Raw genomic sequence first — 18618 nt, 5'->3', positions numbered from 1 at the left:
ATTCTGTGGAGTTCTCTTCCATATTCTAATTGTATACATCTTCATATACATAAGTACATGTAGACGTATTTTATATTAAACTCCACATCAAAATCATCTTCCTGTGTGAGTCTAGTGAAGAAAGAGTGCAAACCTTCCATTCTTAAGATATTAAAAAAAAAAAACATGAGTGCAGCCTAATTTGGAATCTGCTGTTCAAGAAAACCTTAGAAGACCAAAATGGTGTTTTCCTAGCACTTCTCAGAAACTCATCAATACCTGACACTCCTGACAATATGATTGAACTCCTAATTAGGACAGTTTGTTTCCTTCTTTAATAGGTAAGGCAGGCCCAGGATACTTCTGCTCTTAATGGATGATTTAGGTCAAAGATTGGAAACACCTGCTTGCTTTCTGCAGCAGTGCAAGATACGAACGTTGTCGTTCTGTGTTTTGCTTTGCACTTCTGCCGAGCAGAAGAGAGACTCCCATGGGAATAATCATTTCTGTCCCTTGCTGCAGAATGCGCTCCTCTACTTGTGCAATCTAGCTAAACTACTAAAATTAAACAACTAAAAATAACAGCCCCATTCTTCATCATTGCATCCTCTTCTGCTTTGCGCGAACCTTCTCCCAGATACGTTGGTGTCGGCACTGTAGCAGAGCTGCTGGGGGCAGATGGGATTGATGGGGGGGAAACTGGGAGCTGCAGGCTGGAGAAGAACAGGCAGCACAGGTGGAGAGTCGAGGGTGAGCAGCACCCTTTGTCCTTCCTACATGAAAGGTTTCATTTAAAACGTGAGTGTTTGGGCAAATGGGGAAAAAAAAACACCCTTTGTGCCCTGGATGGTTGCTAGCTGGCTCTTGTTATCGCTCTTTGGCCATTAAGGCTTGCTGCCTGTCTCACTTTGGAAAACATCTGCGCCCAGTGGGAGAACATGCAAACTCCACACTGAAGGTACCTCAGTCTAGAATCGCACCCAGGATCCAAGAGCTGCGAGGCCGCAGCACCATCCAGAATGCCATTATCCTGCCCCTTCTCTATCATGAGTAGATTCTGGACTAGATCAAAATTTCTACCATTCTTCCATCACCAAAACAAGCTTGTTAATCTTAAATCCATATATTTTCCTTAGCTTTTATAGAAACTTCAGTTTTAGTCCAGTAAATAGGTCTGTTCCCTATGCTTCTCATCCTCCACCAACCTGTCAGGAGTTAACTTTCATCCTGGAAATGTGCTGTTCAGATTTGTAATGCAGCCCTTGGAAAAATCATTGCATAGCTAACCTGCTGAATTCTAATGAGGGATAGTGAGTGACCAGTGCGTGCCTTCTGTTATGCCAAGATAATGTGATGTATGCTCTTATGGCATTTTTTCTTGACCTTAAACAACTCGCAATAGATTGATAGTGGATAAGAATAAAGCTAAAGATAAACCAGAATTTTCCTTATCAAATACCTTTATGGGTTCATTTTTCTGTGTGAACAAAAACATCTTCTGTTATAAACACAGAGAGAAATGCTGTGGAAATACTCTGCTCTTGAGCAGCACGGTCTCAAAGCATCCAGTTCCCAGCATTCACTCTAATTGAGTCACGATGTCCCTGCTAACGAAGAGAGATGCACAGAGAGTGCAGGGTCAGATCATTAAGTAGAACAAGACCTTGGCTGTCACAGATCGATCTTTCTGAATAAATATAAATTGACACCAGACTGCCGCAGCAGGGTCCACCTTTCCCTACGCCGCGTGTCATGAATTCCATATAATGGGGATTTCTCTGCGGAGCTGTGAATGTAAAGCAGTAACTCACGGTGTGTGCACGGCCTAATCCATGCAGGCTGAGAGCCCCGTCTGAATCCCATTATCCTCTCTGAAAACGACATTTCTGATCTTGCGCAGAATTTTAACACATTCAGTAGCGCACCAGTCACACAAGGTATCAATGTCCCATTGTATTAACACCAGTAGTTTATGGGAGTCTCCCTTGTGCGGTTGTGTTGCCTGGTGTTTCAGTTTAAGATTGTACTTGTCTTTTTTAATGGAACTTACATCTATCAGAATTCATCATTTTAAGGAGCTAGTGAAATGCAAACCAGAGCATTTAGAAACTTTCCTTGACTGTTAGTTCAGCTAGGAAGCTCCATACGTGGTGCATGTGAAGAATTGAGGAATGCATTGTGGCACAACTTCAGAATGCAGCTGAATGAGCTCAGAGGGCTTCATGTTGGCTTGGCCTAGATTTTACTAAAAGTCCCCCTGTCTGCTCAAGCGAGAGCTGGCACCAGATGGAGGAGAATTCTCTGGGCTCCTCTTCTGCCAGAGCTGGCTGTAAACAAGGCTGCTTGGCACACACTGCATTCACCCCTCTGCATCCTCCTGGCAACACAGGCCTGGGTCCCAGGGCACAGTCACCCTTTATCTCCATCTGGACTGCTCACAGGCTGTGCCAGGAAGAGCACAATCAGGTGACCAGCCAGCATGAGGTCACATGTATTTGTGTCATATGTCAAATCAGAGTTGCCTCTGGATGAAGCCCACCATCACCACTGTCTGTGCACGTTATTGTTCAGAGTGAGAGTTAGTGCAACCCAAAAGTGCAGCAAAAACACAATCTAATAGCAAGGCACCTTTCTGTGTCATTGTGTTTTGTTAGTTGTTCTAGTTTGTTTTTTTGGAGTTTCTGAGTTGGACGGTCAGCTCTCAGAGCGCACTTCTTCCAAGACTGTGCAAAAAAAAATTATGGATTATTTTAAAATAAGCATTGCTCGGTAACAAAGAATAATTAAATCAATCAATAGAAGATATCTAGTGTTTGATTGCTGGTCAGAACCGCCAGGGAATTCGATGTGCTCTATGCTTGTTCTGCACCTCAGGCAAGTGAGCTAATGACTTTTACTGGTTGGTTTGTTTGTTTCTTGTTCTGAAATCAGTCTTGCTGTCAGTATTGATTCGGATTGAAGATAAATGGCTGATTGTGTCATTTTTGATTAGGTAGGGTAGGAGCTTGTCTCTGGGGGGGAGACTGTACATAGAGGAGATGGGTGATGGGAGGGTAGCCCTCCATCCCTCCCTCAGGGATTGTACAGAAGCCCGCAGTCTACCACACATCAGGGAACAGAGCCCCTGTATGCCACTCAATCAATAATAGCAGCCTAGCTATCAGTATGGATTTCCCAGTTACTGTGCAACATGCTGACAGAGGCTCTATTTCACTGTTAATGCAAGATGAATGTGCTGTGTAGCTGTTAATAAGTTTTCTTTTTAGAGTACGACTTCAGTCAAACACAAATAAAAATCTCTGGAAGAAAAGGGATTTACAGTACTCTGCCCTTCCACTGCTATGATACCTGTGTTGTTATGCTCTTCAGAACCAAAATATTTTTGTTATTCAGTTTGAATAGAACCGCACTGTACTTTGTTCAAAAGCCCCTGGCCAGCTGGATCGTTGCAGCAGGAGCTACTCAGCTGTAGTGAAAGGTTTTCTTTTCAGTTTTGTTTGCAACAGTGCTGGTACATGCAGACAGCAGAGTTACCGCTGTGTAGCTGGAGCTTCTCACATCACAGAGGCTGCACAAGGCTGGGTCTGAACAGTGCTGGGGTGGGAAATTATCAACTAGTCTGCTGCTGTAAGTGGTGCTGGTGGACCAACCAGCAGGGGGCGCTTTTCACAAAACCATTGCCCTGGAATGATCATGGGTGTCACTGCGATAGTAGGTGTCTCCTTCAAAGGAGACTTTAAACCCGGTTATTGGCTGTGAACAGATGTCATGTAAAGTTACACCTATGGAAGCCTGATAGCATTGAATAGTCATGTTTTATCATGACAGTGTCCAGATGAATTTGATGACTTTATGGCCTCTGTTGAATTCGGAGCTGCTTTGCCATTTATACTGCAACACTGTGCCCATCTGTTAGGCTGCATTTTTCTATGTACACATGCAGAGTAATTAAAAAACAACGAGACGAAGGGGTGACCAGAGCGTCAGGGTTTGTACACTGTATGTATGCGCCCTCGTATTTAAAAATTCCTCTGAACCCTCCATGGTCACGCCCCCTCGTCCCCAGGAATGAAGGCAGGTCACTCTGCACTGTAAAGGAACGTTAATCAAGTGAGTGCTGTTTCGGAGCCAAGCTAGATCTGTCCTTGTTTTTGCCAGTCACAGCAAAAGCCTCAAGGGTTTTGCGTTTTACTTAATTAAAGGCTGAAGTTCTCCCCTCCGTAGCTGGTAGCAAAGAAGGCACCTCCCTCCTGATATTAGACCACTGTGTCCTGAACGCTTCGCAGCACCCCAGAAAATGCTGCAAAATAAAAAATAAATTATAGATATTAACGCCTCCTTTGTGTTTCAAAAACTGTGTGTTTCAAGACTGTTTCAGCCAATCTTCTGCTGAAGTATTTTTTGGAGCGTAGGTTAAATGCACTGGGAATCGAGCTTTCCAGAATTACTGAAGGCTTGCCCTGCTGTCAAATGCAATCTGATACATTAGTAGCTGTTCGGATGCACAGAGAAAGAAATTACGTGTTCCAACTAGAGAATTTTCTCTCGTGTTTGGAAAAGGTCAGGTTCCCCACGTGTATCGCAAAGGTGACAGTTTGGCTCAGATTTATTTAACTAGAGTGACTTAACGGGCCTGTATACAAAAAAGACTTTTCTCTGCAGGTGCAGGAACTGGTGTCAATGATGTAATTTGTTCCAGTTAATATCATATGTAAAATATTTTGGACAGTGTTTTTCACTAGGTATTAATTGGACCTCTGTAGGTTTCACATACTCTCATACCTGGAAAAAGACAGTGTGTCATTTCTTGACATGGCAGTAATCCGTGGGTGCTGGGATATAAGTCTACTTCCGTTCTGTTTAAGTGCAAAAATGGCAGTAAGAAATCATCCTCCAAATGCAGTAAAAGAGCATTTTCTGCAGCTTAGCAAAAATTGAAGGCATCAAATCTGAGATATTTTTTCTTCTTGCTCCAGTAACCTGGGTTTCCAAGTTGGATCTCGGGATTTACAGTTTGAGTGACATTGCTTTTTTCCACGCTGTCGGGAACGTGAAATGAATCTTTGCTTTCAGTTGAAAATCAGTGATTCTTTACCTGGACCATGTGGCTGTCCTGCTGATTTACATTGCTACTGGTGCGAGGGCTTCTCAGTGGACTAAACACTGATGTACAGTACATCTCTCATCTCTTTAGGTTTGCATGAGGAAAAATGCTTTTTAATGAGGTTGATTTGCTAATGCATCCTTCCCTAATTCTTTTGAATTGCAAATGGATGGCTTTAATGGGTGACTGTGCGCTACTTACTGACCCCTTTGTTGGTGAGCATTGTATTAAATATGGACTTTTATATGTGTAGGTTGCTGGTGCAGTCTGCCAAGCCATGTCCTGCTAATGTAGCACGCATTACCCTGCTGCTTTCAGTGGCAGCAGTCATGCTCAGTTTGACTTGCTTTCCATTGATAATGCATTAGGCTGGGACCCCAGCCTGCTATGACTGAGCACCCAGGCTTTATTATTGTTTCAAGCCTCCATCTAGACTGCAGCGCATTTTATTTTGACTTCAGATAAGCATGTGTGCACCTCCTGGAGACCGTCTGCTTACTGCATGCCAGAGAAAGACAAGTGACTCTCCTTGTCAACACACTGCATACTATAGGGAGATGCTTTTGCTGTGTTTTAGGCTAGCATCCGACTGGTCTACACCTGTCTTAGAACGGTTTACAGGTTACAGTAGCTGGACGTGCAGAAATGACTGTACAGTTGAAACTGAAAGACGTGGACAAGAGTCTGATTATGCAAAAGCCAAGGATTATGCGTATGGATTCTGAGCTGTGTCACACATTCTTAGGTTGAACTTGTTGTATTGGTAGGTCGTTTTACGTCAAGAGCGGTTAGTAGCATTCTGAGTGCAGTAAATACGCACACAGAATCCTCCAGGTTTTGCATAGTATTGGCATTCTGTTTGATAATCCCCAGTCCAGGCGTATCACACTGGCAGGCACTTTTGGTAATGCTAAATGCACGTACACATCTCGTGATCACAATTCTGCGATAATAGTAGGCAGGTGGCAAAGCATTGACATTTATCCTTGAAGGAAACTAAGGGCTTGAGATGGATCTGAGCAGTTGCTGGGCTGTGTATAAGGAAATGCACTATCACAAATGTTCTGTGGGTCCTCGAAAAACCATTTATGTTAATTAAGACTGCAGTGGAAGAAATCCAACTGACAACTTAATATCGAGTGAACCAGGCAGTTGAACCTGTGAGAGTGAGCTTTCACTCTGATTAAAATCGGTGAAAATTTAGGAATAAAAATCTAGCAGCACATTGAATCATTTACAACAAATGGGTTGGCCTCCATAAATTATCCAGGAAGTCTTATTAAAAATGTCATTTAAAGAGTTATTTAGAATATTTTTCCTGTTCCAAGCTACTGAGCTATGCAGGGTAAGAAGACTAAAGACCGAAAAAATACCATTAGGCCGCACAGATTTGACACACAATGATGAACGAGCGTTTCAGATTTGTACAGGATGTTTGAGTTCTAAAAATGGTTAAGAAGGATCACTTAATTGTGGCTTGAAGGTGGTTTTGATTAAGAAGCAAGTGAAAGAAACTGTTCTGGAGGAGCGTTATTGGAGTACATGGTGACTGTATTGATATTATCGTGAATGTCCAGGTAACACTCGTTGCAAAAGAACAGGAATGTCAAGCCAGTTGCTGAGCTCGTTTTAGCAGCTACAGAGAAGTGTTAGCAGCAACATGTCCTGCAGGCAGAAGAAAAGAAAATGCATTAAGTATTGAATACCGAGTCTCGTTCCGGTGCAGGTAATCAAATTACTCCCTGTGTCCAGCAGAAAATTAAATACTTCCATTTGTATGGGAGCGGAAGACTTTTTCCTGTCATCTTCAACTAAGCTTTTTTAAGTCTGTGGCTATCTGCCGTTAGGCCTGCACAAGAAAATTCTATTTGCTTTTTCTTTTCTGAAGACATTTCCGCAGTTTTCCCAGTGGTGTTTGGACTCAAGTTCTGGAGGGTACATGTGCTGGGAGGAGTGGGGCTAACTAGCTGCGTATGGGCTATTTGGCACACAAATAAAATCAAACTTAACTGAAGTAGCACCCATTCAAGGGCTGTTCCTCAATCCAGGGGAACTCAAAAGTAGCAGAAACAGTGGCTCGCTGGGCATTGCGATTCACACAGAGTGGTATCCATTTTAACCACTGGAAATTTCATAAATTATGAATCCAGAGCTCTGAATCCTCTTAAATAAGACATATGATAACATCATGTCTGTTACAGCTGTCGGGTGTCACCATCATGACTGGGCTTCCCATTAAGCCTTCCATAGTGAAAGGCCAGGCTAGCCCAGCCATGTGAAACGCGTGCAGTTTCATCAGAGGTGTGAGTCACCAAAAACTCCTTGCTTTTACCCTGAGACTCACTGGATGTTTTTCTAGTCACCTGCCATGAAAGTAGAGTTGGGATCCAGACACACAGCACTGCCTTGATTACCCGAGTGACCCTGAATTCCTCAGAGGGGCTTGAAGAGCTGAACGGCGGGGTGTGACTGAATATACAGCAATCTTTCAGTGATGATGAAATAATCTAGAGTCGTTGCCCAGCCCTGGGTACCACCTTCAGCTTTGGCTTTTTCTAACATTTTTCTCTTTTCGCTCTTCTCTTCACAGTTCAGATCGGCTGATCGACGACACAATTAGGTAGGAACCGATTTTATTTTACTGCTAAAGGACATGTGTGTGCTTGGTCTGTCCTGATATTCAATTTCTTTTTGGAGTTTCTGTAAAAGTTCTGTAAAACTCAATGCTTTGTGAGCTGAGACTTTGAATTCTCCTTTAGAGCACTACAAGATACTGCTGTTGTCCCAGTCTAGTCAGTAAAGAAATTATGCATGAGCAGATATGCCCTGGTCAGGTAATCAAATCTCCTCCATCAGTCTTAACTTCATCATTATATGTTAATTACATAGTAGTTACACATTGTCACAGTGGCAGCAAATATTCAGTGATGCCTAAAGTGTTTCTCTTTGAGACTTTCACAGATATCACAGGTGTGTCTCACAACAAAAAGAGCACTTCTCAGGTTTGCTGAGAGCAGGGACATAAGAGAATCACAAATCCGGGGGTGTTTTTTTGCGGAGGAAGAGAACTGGGATGGTCATGAATAAAACTTCACCATATCTTCAGGTTCCGTAAGAAAAGCTGCTGCTTTTCATAACATGGGGCTGTGCAAAATCAGCCAGTGTTCTGAATTCAAACTCACCGTTAACGTTATCCTCTGACCCCTGGGGACTCTCATGTACAGTAAGTAGGATGCTTGAGTTGCTGCATTTCATCAAATTAGTCATTCTAGCGGAAAGGACCAGAAAGCAAACATTGTCAAGAGAAGGCAGAAAACCCCAGTGAACGCACTGACACGGATTCTAATTAACCTGTTTCAGAGGGGAGGGAAAAGATAAATCACTCGAGAGCCGAGCCAAGCCAAGCCAATTCCTCGGTGATTCGATTGTACCAATGCATTTAGCTGGAAACTGATCTGGTCTCAAACTAAGGCCTGCAGACGCCTCCTGTGCAATCCATACCTTCCACAACATCTCCAGGAAAGTGGACAGGCATCACAGTGCAAAGCTCTTAGTTCACGTGGTAAAGTCTGTGCTTGCACTTCTTTAAAATCACGTTTAGCACTGACTGCTAACCATAACAACAATTCACTAGTCTAAATAAACAAGCTCTGTAAAACGTTTTCAACACCAACACAATCAGGACGAAGTAACCAAGAGTCTTACAGTTCTTTTCACAAGGCTTTTGTTCTTGTGACCGAAGATGACCTGTTCTGAGTTTTTTGTTCTGTTATGGGTGAACAGTAAGAAGTGTTCACTTATAATCATAAATAATGAAGCACAACATCCTGCAGGATCATTTAACGCTGATGCAACAAAAACACAAGACTGCGGTGTCATTTAGACAGTATTTTGGTCACAAATGCACTCTTTGTTACTGGATCGGTGTGGCTGTATAATCACGAATAAGTGCATGGAAGGTACTGTACATTTCAGTATACTACAGTATGGAGCAGGGCTGAGGGCTGTGCTTCTAGTGCAGCCTGCTGTTATTACAGTCTTTTAAGATCTGTGAGGGATTTCCCGAAGGCAATATCTGTGGACCCATCAGCCCCGTGAGGGAGACCGAAGGAGACAGGCGTCTTTGTGAATTCCTGCAGCGACTCGCGTCATGCATGTTTATGTTCATCCCACGCTGCTTATGTAACGCTGGCAGTGGATCGGCGGGGTGGGGTAGCGGCTGGACCCAGGCGCCTCACCTTCCTGAGAAAAACCCCAGGGGCGCGTGGCAATGTGGGGAGCCCCTGTCGGGGCCCCAGGCCCTTCTCCAGCTTGGTGCCTTGTTAGTTTCCTTAAAGGAAGCCTGCTGGGTCTGGGACACTAGAACCTCCCCTCAGATACAGAAGGAAAAGGGAAGAATGCAACTTCGTTTCTCATTCAGATTTCTGCAGATGTGCATTCCGCCTTCTTTGAAAACCATATCATTTTAAGTTGGATTTCCTTTTAAAGAAGGTTCTCGCAATCCAAGCCTGCAAGAATTCTATGCCGCCCATGTCTTTATGGATACCTGTCCCAAAGCAGCAAGACGCCTCTCCTGAGGCCCGTTCCCTTGAGCTCGGCTCTCACACCTGCGTTAACGCTCAATTAGCTCATGATACAAAAGCCACCAGTCGCCCTGTGAACAATACGTGGCACTGTTTCAGCACGTACCGTAGCTGTTACAGATCAAACGATGGTGAAGGTTGGGATTGGAAAATCTCTTCTTGGAGTAAAGACGACATGGAAAATTTGGTAATCCCATAATCCCGGCCAGTGTTTTACAGCGGTATCCTGTCTCGACTCATGATCAAGCACCGCGTTGTTCCATTTGACTTATTTGTACTTGACTCCCTGCCTCTGTCATTTTGTCTTGGGGGGTGAGGGGGACATTGTTGCCCAGAGCATGACAGACAGTAAATCTCTAGGGTTTATCTGACGGCTTTGATTCTGTACTCAACAGCTGGTTAGCCAGAAGGCTTCTCTCTCTCTCATTCTTTTACACTGACAAATGTGATTTCATGAAGACCTCCTAGGGAACAACTTGTACCATCAGCATTTTACTGCTTGGAAAAAAAACCCAGCATGCTTTCACTGGAAGCAGGAAGAATGGGTTTCAGGTCTGGGAGGCTTCATCTGAATTCCAGTTCTACAGTACCAAGGGCTCTGCCTGCAAATTCATCTGCAAGTGGCAGAGTGCTGTGCACTGCTTGTCCGGCGTTCGTTTCTGTGGCTTTCAGCTGCTTTATAAGGAAAAACAGAGACATTTCTTAGTTGCTTTGTGATATGAAGAATCAGGACTTTTTGATGATTTAGTTTGCTATCAAATTGGAGAAAAGGGGGGTAGGCAGGTTAAAAATGGAGCTTTTGTCCGGAAGAGTACGGATCATTTGGGAACGTTGATGGTGTTGGCTGCAGTAAGCCACCAGCTCGGGATTCTGTGGCTGTAACAGCAACCGACGTCTTCTGCTTACTGTGTGGCCTCATGCTCTTGCATTAGGGACTTCATGATTTGTTCTCATCTCATCAATTAGTCTTTTATAGTAAAAACTTTAAAGACAGAACAGAAATGGGGCAATATATGGAGAAATGAAGCAGCATGAAATACAAAGTTGTTTCAGCTTGTCTGTGGCTTGGCTAACAGAGTCTGGAGACATCATGTTCGCCTTGGGACCAGAGGTGCAGGTTCGATTCCTCCTAGAAAAGTGTTGAACACCGATGGGCCATTTAGGCCACTTCTTATTCCTGACAGTAATGTCGCTGTATCTGTTTGAACCAGGGTGTCTTCCACAAGTTCCTGCTTTACAGTTCCCTTGTTTTCTTTGTATCCTAAAACCGAGATCATGGCAAAACGGGTCCCGAAATATCCTTTGTAGTGTCTCTGAAATACAAAAGACATGTTTTTTCTTGGAGAAGCTATACTGAATAGCAGTACAGCTATAGCATCCCAAGACCAAAAAAAAAAGGCTGTTTTTGTGTGAATTAATGCCATTTCACAATAATTGCATAAATGCCACTGGTGACTGTAAAACAGGATGCAGTTAAAGAGAATAAAAAGGACTTGCATTTGATATAGGGCCTTCTAACAAGATCTGCATTACAGATTGCCGCATTCACAATCAAAATGGATTAAGCTGGTTTGAAGTGCATGAAAGTAATTATAAGGAATCTTCTCATATTCCTTTTATTTGCCACGTCTGCTGTCTACAGCGTCTGTGAGAATGGATTTCTGATGGAGGTTCATTTTTCAATAGGCACAAAATCATCCCGTTGCAGACGGTATATTGTGATTAATGGGTTTTGGGGTTTAAAGAATCCCCATTTTTTTTCCTCTCCCGTTTTTTTCCCAGAATTAAAAGTAATGTAAAAAGCAATGAAACGTCCAAACGACTTCCAAGTCTCGCCGCACAAAAGCTCTCGCCTTTTTTGGCATCCCGTGCCCTTGTTCATAGCTGAAGCTGGGCGTTGACTTTGACTGTGACCGTGATCCTCGGATTGCAACTTTGCACTCAAATTTCACTTCCTGCTTCCCCGTGTCGCTGTGCGAATTGTTCAAAAGGGGGTTTGAATGCCAAAAGACTGCAAAGATTAACTTCATTACTCTTGCTTCGAATGAGATGTCGAACCAAGATCCTGACTCTCCGTGGTCATTAAAAAGCCCTGGTAATTTCTTGTAAGAGTGTGGGTGTTACCCCGGTGACCTGGCCAAATTTCCATCTGGCCTTTACCAGTCACGGCCTCCTAATAATCCCCATCTATGAATTGGCTTCATCACTCTGCTCTCCTCCCCACTGAGAGCCGGTGTGTGACACACTAGTGGTGGAGGGGATCCCCATTACCTGTAAAGCGCTTTGTGTGGCGTGTCCAGAAAAGCGCTATGTAAGTGTAAGGATATTATTTTTATTATTATACACTTAGAGTCCAATCTATGAATATGGCTGAGGTTACTGTTTTAAAAAAAGAAAACTCTCCGTTTGGAAAAAGCAGCTGGAACTCTCTATCCCGTCTGTTTTTGGTAGGCTTCTGTCCTCGCTGGTTTTGCCTCTGCCTGACGCGGGAGACAGATTTCTCTTTGCCTCGCGCACTCAGGGTGTTTTCCCCCCAGCGGCACGTGAGGGTGGGCTTCTGTCCGTCGTGATCACAGCCCCCCGGCAAAGCCATGACGCTCCTCCCAGGATCACTCTTGGAGCACTGGTTGGAATAGCCTCCGTTTCAAAGACGGATCCTCGAGCTGTCGGCTGCGAACGAGGGGCGTCGCGCCAGGAGCCGGGATGGGGGGGGTGGGCTGACGGGCTGGACAGGCCAGCTGCCATGCCGTTTCTGTAAATGTGTGTGGTCCTGTTCTCTTGCAGCATCGCCATGGCAACCAAGGAGAACATGACCTCCCAGCGCGGGCTGCTGAAGTCCATACAGAGCCGAGTCAACACTCTAGCCAGTATCCTTTGTTGCTGTGATGAGTGCTGTCCAGCCTGTCTCCGCCAGGGAATGTCTGTGCTCTCAGAGCACAAGCTGCTGTGGTGCTGCTTCTCTCACATAATCATGGTACTGTTTCTGAGAAGTCATGATAAATATACAGAATCCATAAATAAGACATTGAAGAGCGCTTTATGCTTAGATCTGTGCCGTTTTGAATGCTAAGACTGACGACCAGGGATCACTTTACCCTGGCTCTGGTATCAAAAACACGTAGCACATTAATTCAGTTCTGTCCAATTACACAAGACGAGCCTGTGCCTGCCCTTTTATCCGTTGTCTTGTGGTTGTCTTATGTACACATGCACCGTTCTAACAAGATGAGATGTCTGTGCACTTCAACGAAGGCATTCCCCACAACCTGATTAAAAAGTCTGGAGGCAGCTACCGATGCCAGTGTAGTTTGTGAGTATTTAATTGCAGCTATGAACTGAAAACCAGATGGCACCTGCAGAAGTTCCAATATTCAATTAGACTTGCAGAAAGGATATATTAAATACAGCTTATACTGAAGACTGGAGGGTGCTGGCATGGACTCTTCTGGTCAGCCAGTAAGCAGATTTGACTTCAGAAGGTGCACAGCATAGACAAATATCATTCATTGCATAAGCACGTACAATAGGTGAATATCAGTTATGTTACATATAGAGATAACATAAAACAGTGTTGCCATGGTAATAATAATTAATAATAATAATAATAATAATTGCTTACACTTATAAAGAGCTTTTCTGGACACTCCACTCAAAGTGCTTTACAGGTAGTGGGGACCTCCACCACCACATACATGGTAGTATGTTAGATGAAAGCAATAATTTTTCCATTTTGAAATCAAATACTGTATTAGAGTGTTTCAGCTGGGTACATGTTATTTATGTTTTAAAATCTTAAAAAAAAGCTTTCTTTCAGGAAGAAAAACAGCTAGACAACCGCCTAATGGATGAAGTATCTGTGTTATATAGTAACCCTGTGTGTTTCACGTAAAACAGCATTGCATTAGGCAAACGCCTGCAGTGTGCTTCTGCTGAAAAAAAAAATGCTTTGTGAGATTCCTTAACCAGATTGTTTGCCAGATCGCTTTCCGGCCATCAATAACCTGATCCAGCGAATTAACTTGAGGAAAAGGCGGGACTCTCTAATTCTGGGCGGAGTCATTGGTGTTTGCACCATTCTTCTGCTGCTGTACGCTTTCCACTGATGGGCAGGGGAGCGGACCAATGGCTTTGGAGAACTGTGCAAGTAGAGGAAGGACCTTGGGAGAATGGGAGTGGCAATGGGAGGAGACTGGTGGGAAGTAACGCCCCCTTTGCCAAGAGTGATTTCTGGTCTGTGGCCAGACCAGCATGGACTACTGTATTTCACCATACCAGTGGAGGAGGGGAGGGGGTGGAGACTCATTAACCTAAAACAGTATTTTTGTTCTTCATATCCACGAAGGCAAACACTGTTAAGAGAGACATGAAGGGGACATAATTCATTTAACCGGCTTCCAAAAATAAAGGAGCAAAAATTAAAGATTTTGAAAATGGAGAACCCCCCCTAACTAGTCTTGAAGAATAGATTTCATGTTTATTCTGTCATTTTAAAGTTGCAGGAGTTCCAATTTAATGTTCCTTTGAGGGAGAGGAAACCTGTCATGGGATCTACTGAGACTGCATTAAGAAATAAATTATTTGGTTTATAATTTGTGAAAATGGTGGGCTAAACACATTTAAATGTTTTTTTTTCTATTGTAGCATTTTAATTTAAAGTGCATTGGTACATCTCTATTAGCAGGGATCTTGTGACTTGTACGTAAGTCTAACATGAAGTGGACAACTGGTGATAATGTACAGTATGTTTGCACTCTAAAGTGATCCTGGGGTGTGTAGAGCATTTAGATTTTGCTCTATCTCACGGTGGTGTAGATTCTTCCTGCCCAGTATTATTTGTGTTTCTGAACCCTTGAAATTCTGTTTCACACATACACCTTGGGGCTTTTCTTAGTAATAAGAGTTGCCGAGTGTCTTGAGTGGTGTGGACAGAGCAGTGAGATCCACCATTAAAAGGCTTTCATTACCATCTGAGAGCTGCTGTCTTTTTGCTCTGCTGCTGTCATCCTCTGGTGCGCTTTGCTGTGTAGCTTGGCGTTCCTGATTCGCAGCAGGCTCTAGCGGATTATGAAACCATCCATTCTCTAGCAATCAATGCAGTTCCATCACAGTCTCCTTTCTCTTTCGGGTTATCACTGAAGTAGTTATTTTGTCCTTATTCAAATTTCAGCAACAGGATTCGGCAAATAGTTATAAACTTAGTTTTAAAACACTGGATCTTGTGAATTTGCAGACAGTTAAATGTTGGTGAGATCTCATTAGTCGACTTTATCTTTGGCCTCGCCTTTGTGCTTTGGAATAATGCTTTTGTATTGACTTGCTGTGCCCTTACAGGACACAGGGGAGAAGGATCTCATTTGCTGTTTGGTCCATGTGTGAAAGGGCTGTTCGGAATTAAAATCATATAATTACTGGAGTATTGGGAGCAGCAGAAATTCTTGCATACCAAGCAGGTCTGTCCAAGTCAATGTACCAAGGCTACTAATGAAGAATGTTTTTGTGCACAGTGTTGCAATTGACTATCCTAAATACAGTGCCTTGCTGAAGGTCCCTTGGGTGGCTGTGCACTATTTTTGCAATGCCCACATGTAAAAATATAACTGCATTTTTAAGCTTTGCAATGCAGGTGGTCTTGGATAAGGCACTGAGCTAATGTGTTGTGTTCAGCATCGCCCTGGGGTTTGAGACGTGGATCGGGCCTGTATGTGGTGGACTGGTGATACTCTGAGATTCACAGCAAACCCCGGCTCACCCAGCAACTCAAACAGCAATCTTTGCTTTCGTAAGGTTTTCTCTTCTTCCCCTCTATGTAAATATTGTACATATATAAATATATATAATAATTTATGCATCTCTAACAAACGTTTAACATAGACTGGAAGTACAGGTTCATCGGGAACAGCTATCTAGTCAGTATGAAGTGCTTAGTGTAGAACAATTGAACAAGGAACAAGTGGTCTGGTTCATTTTCAGAAGACACTGGACGTTAACGCCGTCTCAGCACCTTGACTGGTCCTTGTTTGGTTAGTATCTGTGTCCTGTTAAAACCTGCTTTATATCTGTGGTCTGCAATCCCTGCCATACTGACGTACTGACCCCTGCAAGGATAGGGTGGTGTTGACATACTGTTTGTTTTTTTTTTGTTAATTCAATAATAATTCACAGCAGGAGCAGAAATGTGACATTCTTGTGCAAAGGCTGAAAAGAAGATGAGAGTTTTGATCCTGGCATTTTTGATCCAGGATTTTTTCTACATTAAGTATATGCCCTCTTTTAGCTTAATATTCACAGGATATTTAGCTTTAGTAGTGTTAGACACACAGCACATACTTACAAGGTTTTCTTTTTTAACAGCAAACCAAATTCTGAGATCTGTACAGTACATACAGTATACATTGTATGGTATCTCCTCAATGAGACAGCAGTGTCACCTAGAGTCTTGCTGTGGTGGAGGTAATCACATTAAGGGGCAGCAAGACTTTTCCTGTGCCCTTGTGTAACTCTTTTGTTTTACTCAGTGCCCAGGTGGTACAGGAGCATCTCTTTCAAGGAGCCACTGGGGCCAGTTTCCATCTCCCTCAGACTTGGCCACTAATGGAGTTTGTCTGTGCCACATGAGCAGAAGTGGCCTACTTGAAGGCGCTAGCTGTGCTTTAGCTGGGTTCACAGTTGTTCGGCCACCACGTTCAAGGGGTGGGCAGCCCACAAGGGAAATGTACTTAAGCCAGACAAACTTGCAACTCCTTACAGTGTATAAATCACCAGAGAGCAGCCCTGTGAAGGAAGAAAAAAGCATACCTCCTCAGTATGGTAATGTCCATTATTTTAATTAAACAGGGACACGTAAATCAAACTCGGCCTTTTTCTTTTGTCTGCTGCCGTTAAGGAGGCAGATGAATATTTTTCTGCTTCAGATAAAAAGGTCATTGCTGCTACTGTGTTAAATCAGGGCTTCTACACTACCTGCCCAGATTGTATCAGCACACATGTCCCTTTTGGATTTATGGAAAACATTGACAGTTATTGTCCCATTGGGATAAAAAAGGTTGTAGAATTTAATTTCAAATGGCATAAAAAAACATCTGTTTGTACTGATTTAGTTTGTTTTTAAAGCAATAGACCATTAAAACCTTCAAGCTTAGCCTCACATCCTTTTTCAAGCTGGCATTTATGTCACTTAAATGCCTTGAATAGCGCTTTTTCAGCGTCAAGCAGGTGGTAGTTGTGTCACAGAAAGTCTGTTTTTTATCCTTCGTTGGCAGTCCCCATGGGGATCTTTTCCCCCTTTTACTGCGATTACTGACACTTAACAGCAACGCCAACAGCAAGAAAAAAGTGGTGACAGAAGCAAAATAAAGAGAGTTATGAAGGAACTCTCAGAGCCACCGGCTTTGGTTTTTCTAATTAGGTGTTACCTTTCAAAAAGCCAGGAATAGGAAGCCCCTGGTGGTTGTGTTTTGGCACAGCTGCATATTCCAGTCAAACCAGCCCTTCCACCAGGCGTCATGTTATTTCAGCAGGTAGGGGAATGATGTAGGGACCTTGAACTGATCATCCTGTCACGCAGTGGGTCTTGACCGTGTGCGAGCTGATGTACAGAGGGCTCCCTCAGAGCCCAGCAGGGGAAGCAGGCTCTCCCTCTCCCCCTAACAGCCCCACCCCCACAGGCAGCTCAGCTGGGCACCCCCAACATCTGCCTGTGCTCCTCTGCACTGGCAGGGCATTGCCAGAGTCCAGAGCAGTCTGTCGGAACATTCTTTCTCCTGTTTTCTCCGTGCGCTCCCTTCCGATTGTTCTGTTTTTTAAAGCTGCTGTTAAGTCTTTTGTTCACAGGATATGGGAGCTGAACAGATAATATAAAACTAAGCAAAACCAGCTTTTTTGTATGTGATGTCTCCACATACTGCAGACATCCATGAGTTGCCTGTGTATCCCAAAGACTGTGCTAAAGTAATAAAACAACTCTTGAAATAATAATCTTTATATATTTGATCTATGGACAATGGTGGGGAGAGGAAACTGTTACTGTCTATATTATTGTGCAGAGGCAGGCAGAATTGTAACCAATGGTATAGATTGTGCTGATAGGAGTTGGGGTTTCCCAAGGCCGTGGCCCATGCAGTCTGGGGTGTGTTTCCCAATAATCTGGGCAGTGTATTTTAACCCTTTAAGGCCAGTCAACGCAGTCCAGTCTCAGCGCTAGGTTTTGCCAGGAACACTAGCAAAGGGCTAAGATACTACAGTCTATTTTTCACCCATTTCACCCAAATAAACTACTTTATTTTGAGTCAGTATAGACCATTTGGCTATGTTACCATATTAGTTTTTTTTTACTGGACAAGCAATCATAGTGGTATTGTAATAAAATCCACCACTCTGTTTACAGTACCGTATTATAAGACGCTCTCCAGAACACCACGACCTTTTCTAAACTGTTTTCTTTATGATATGCATTTATAACAAGATTTCTTTTCAGATGAAATAATCCCGGAAAAATAATAAGATTTTATTTCCTTTCGCGGGGGTGGATTTGAATTTCATTTGTAAATAGCATAATAATAGGGCTATTTTTGGATGCAAAATCAAAACAAGCTTATCTGAGTGATTTTTATTCTTTCTGATGTCGTCATACGGTGTATCAATAAATCTTATTGTGATACAGCGCTACATGATTATTAATAAATCATATTGTGATCTCACCAGAAAGCTCGTAACTCTTTTTCTCCTGTTTGTTCTTTTCTGCAAGTCAGAATGATTCCCTGCTGTCCATTTTCCTCCAGAGATTTACAATGTTTTGGATTCCGAGTTAGTTTTTGCACTGACCTAATTGTACCAACTTGTTTTTTTCCTTTCAGGAATTAGCTGTTTAAATTCATTTTAAAGGAGGTCAAAACCTGTCTGTTATTTTTATACTTGGATGCTGCATTTCAGCCTAGGAACCAAATGCCGTGTCTT

At 43.2% G+C, this 18618-nt stretch overlaps 1 protein-coding gene across 1 annotated transcript in view; it reads left to right on the top strand.

Annotated features, from left to right (window-relative positions):
• gosr1 (golgi SNAP receptor complex member 1) overlaps window positions 1–18361 on the top strand; it is a 39669-nt gene extending 21308 nt beyond the window's left edge. Inside the window, exons 7-9 of the mRNA XM_088907115.1 lie at window positions 7674–7703; window positions 12451–12533; window positions 13645–18361. Coding sequence (XP_088763241.1) covers window positions 7674–7703; window positions 12451–12533; window positions 13645–13769 — 238 coding nt within the window. The 3' untranslated portion in view covers window positions 13770–18361. The remainder of the gene's footprint in view (window positions 1–7673; window positions 7704–12450; window positions 12534–13644) is intronic.
• Window positions 18362–18618: the final 257 nt, after the last annotated feature.

The sequence above is a fragment of the Atractosteus spatula genome, chromosome 27 (assembly GCF_055471065.1).
Source record: "Atractosteus spatula isolate fAtrSpa1 chromosome 27, fAtrSpa1.hap1, whole genome shotgun sequence".
In the NCBI taxonomy this organism is placed as follows: domain Eukaryota; kingdom Metazoa; phylum Chordata; class Actinopteri; order Semionotiformes; family Lepisosteidae; genus Atractosteus; species Atractosteus spatula.
This window is presented reverse-complemented; position numbering and strand designations above follow the sequence as displayed.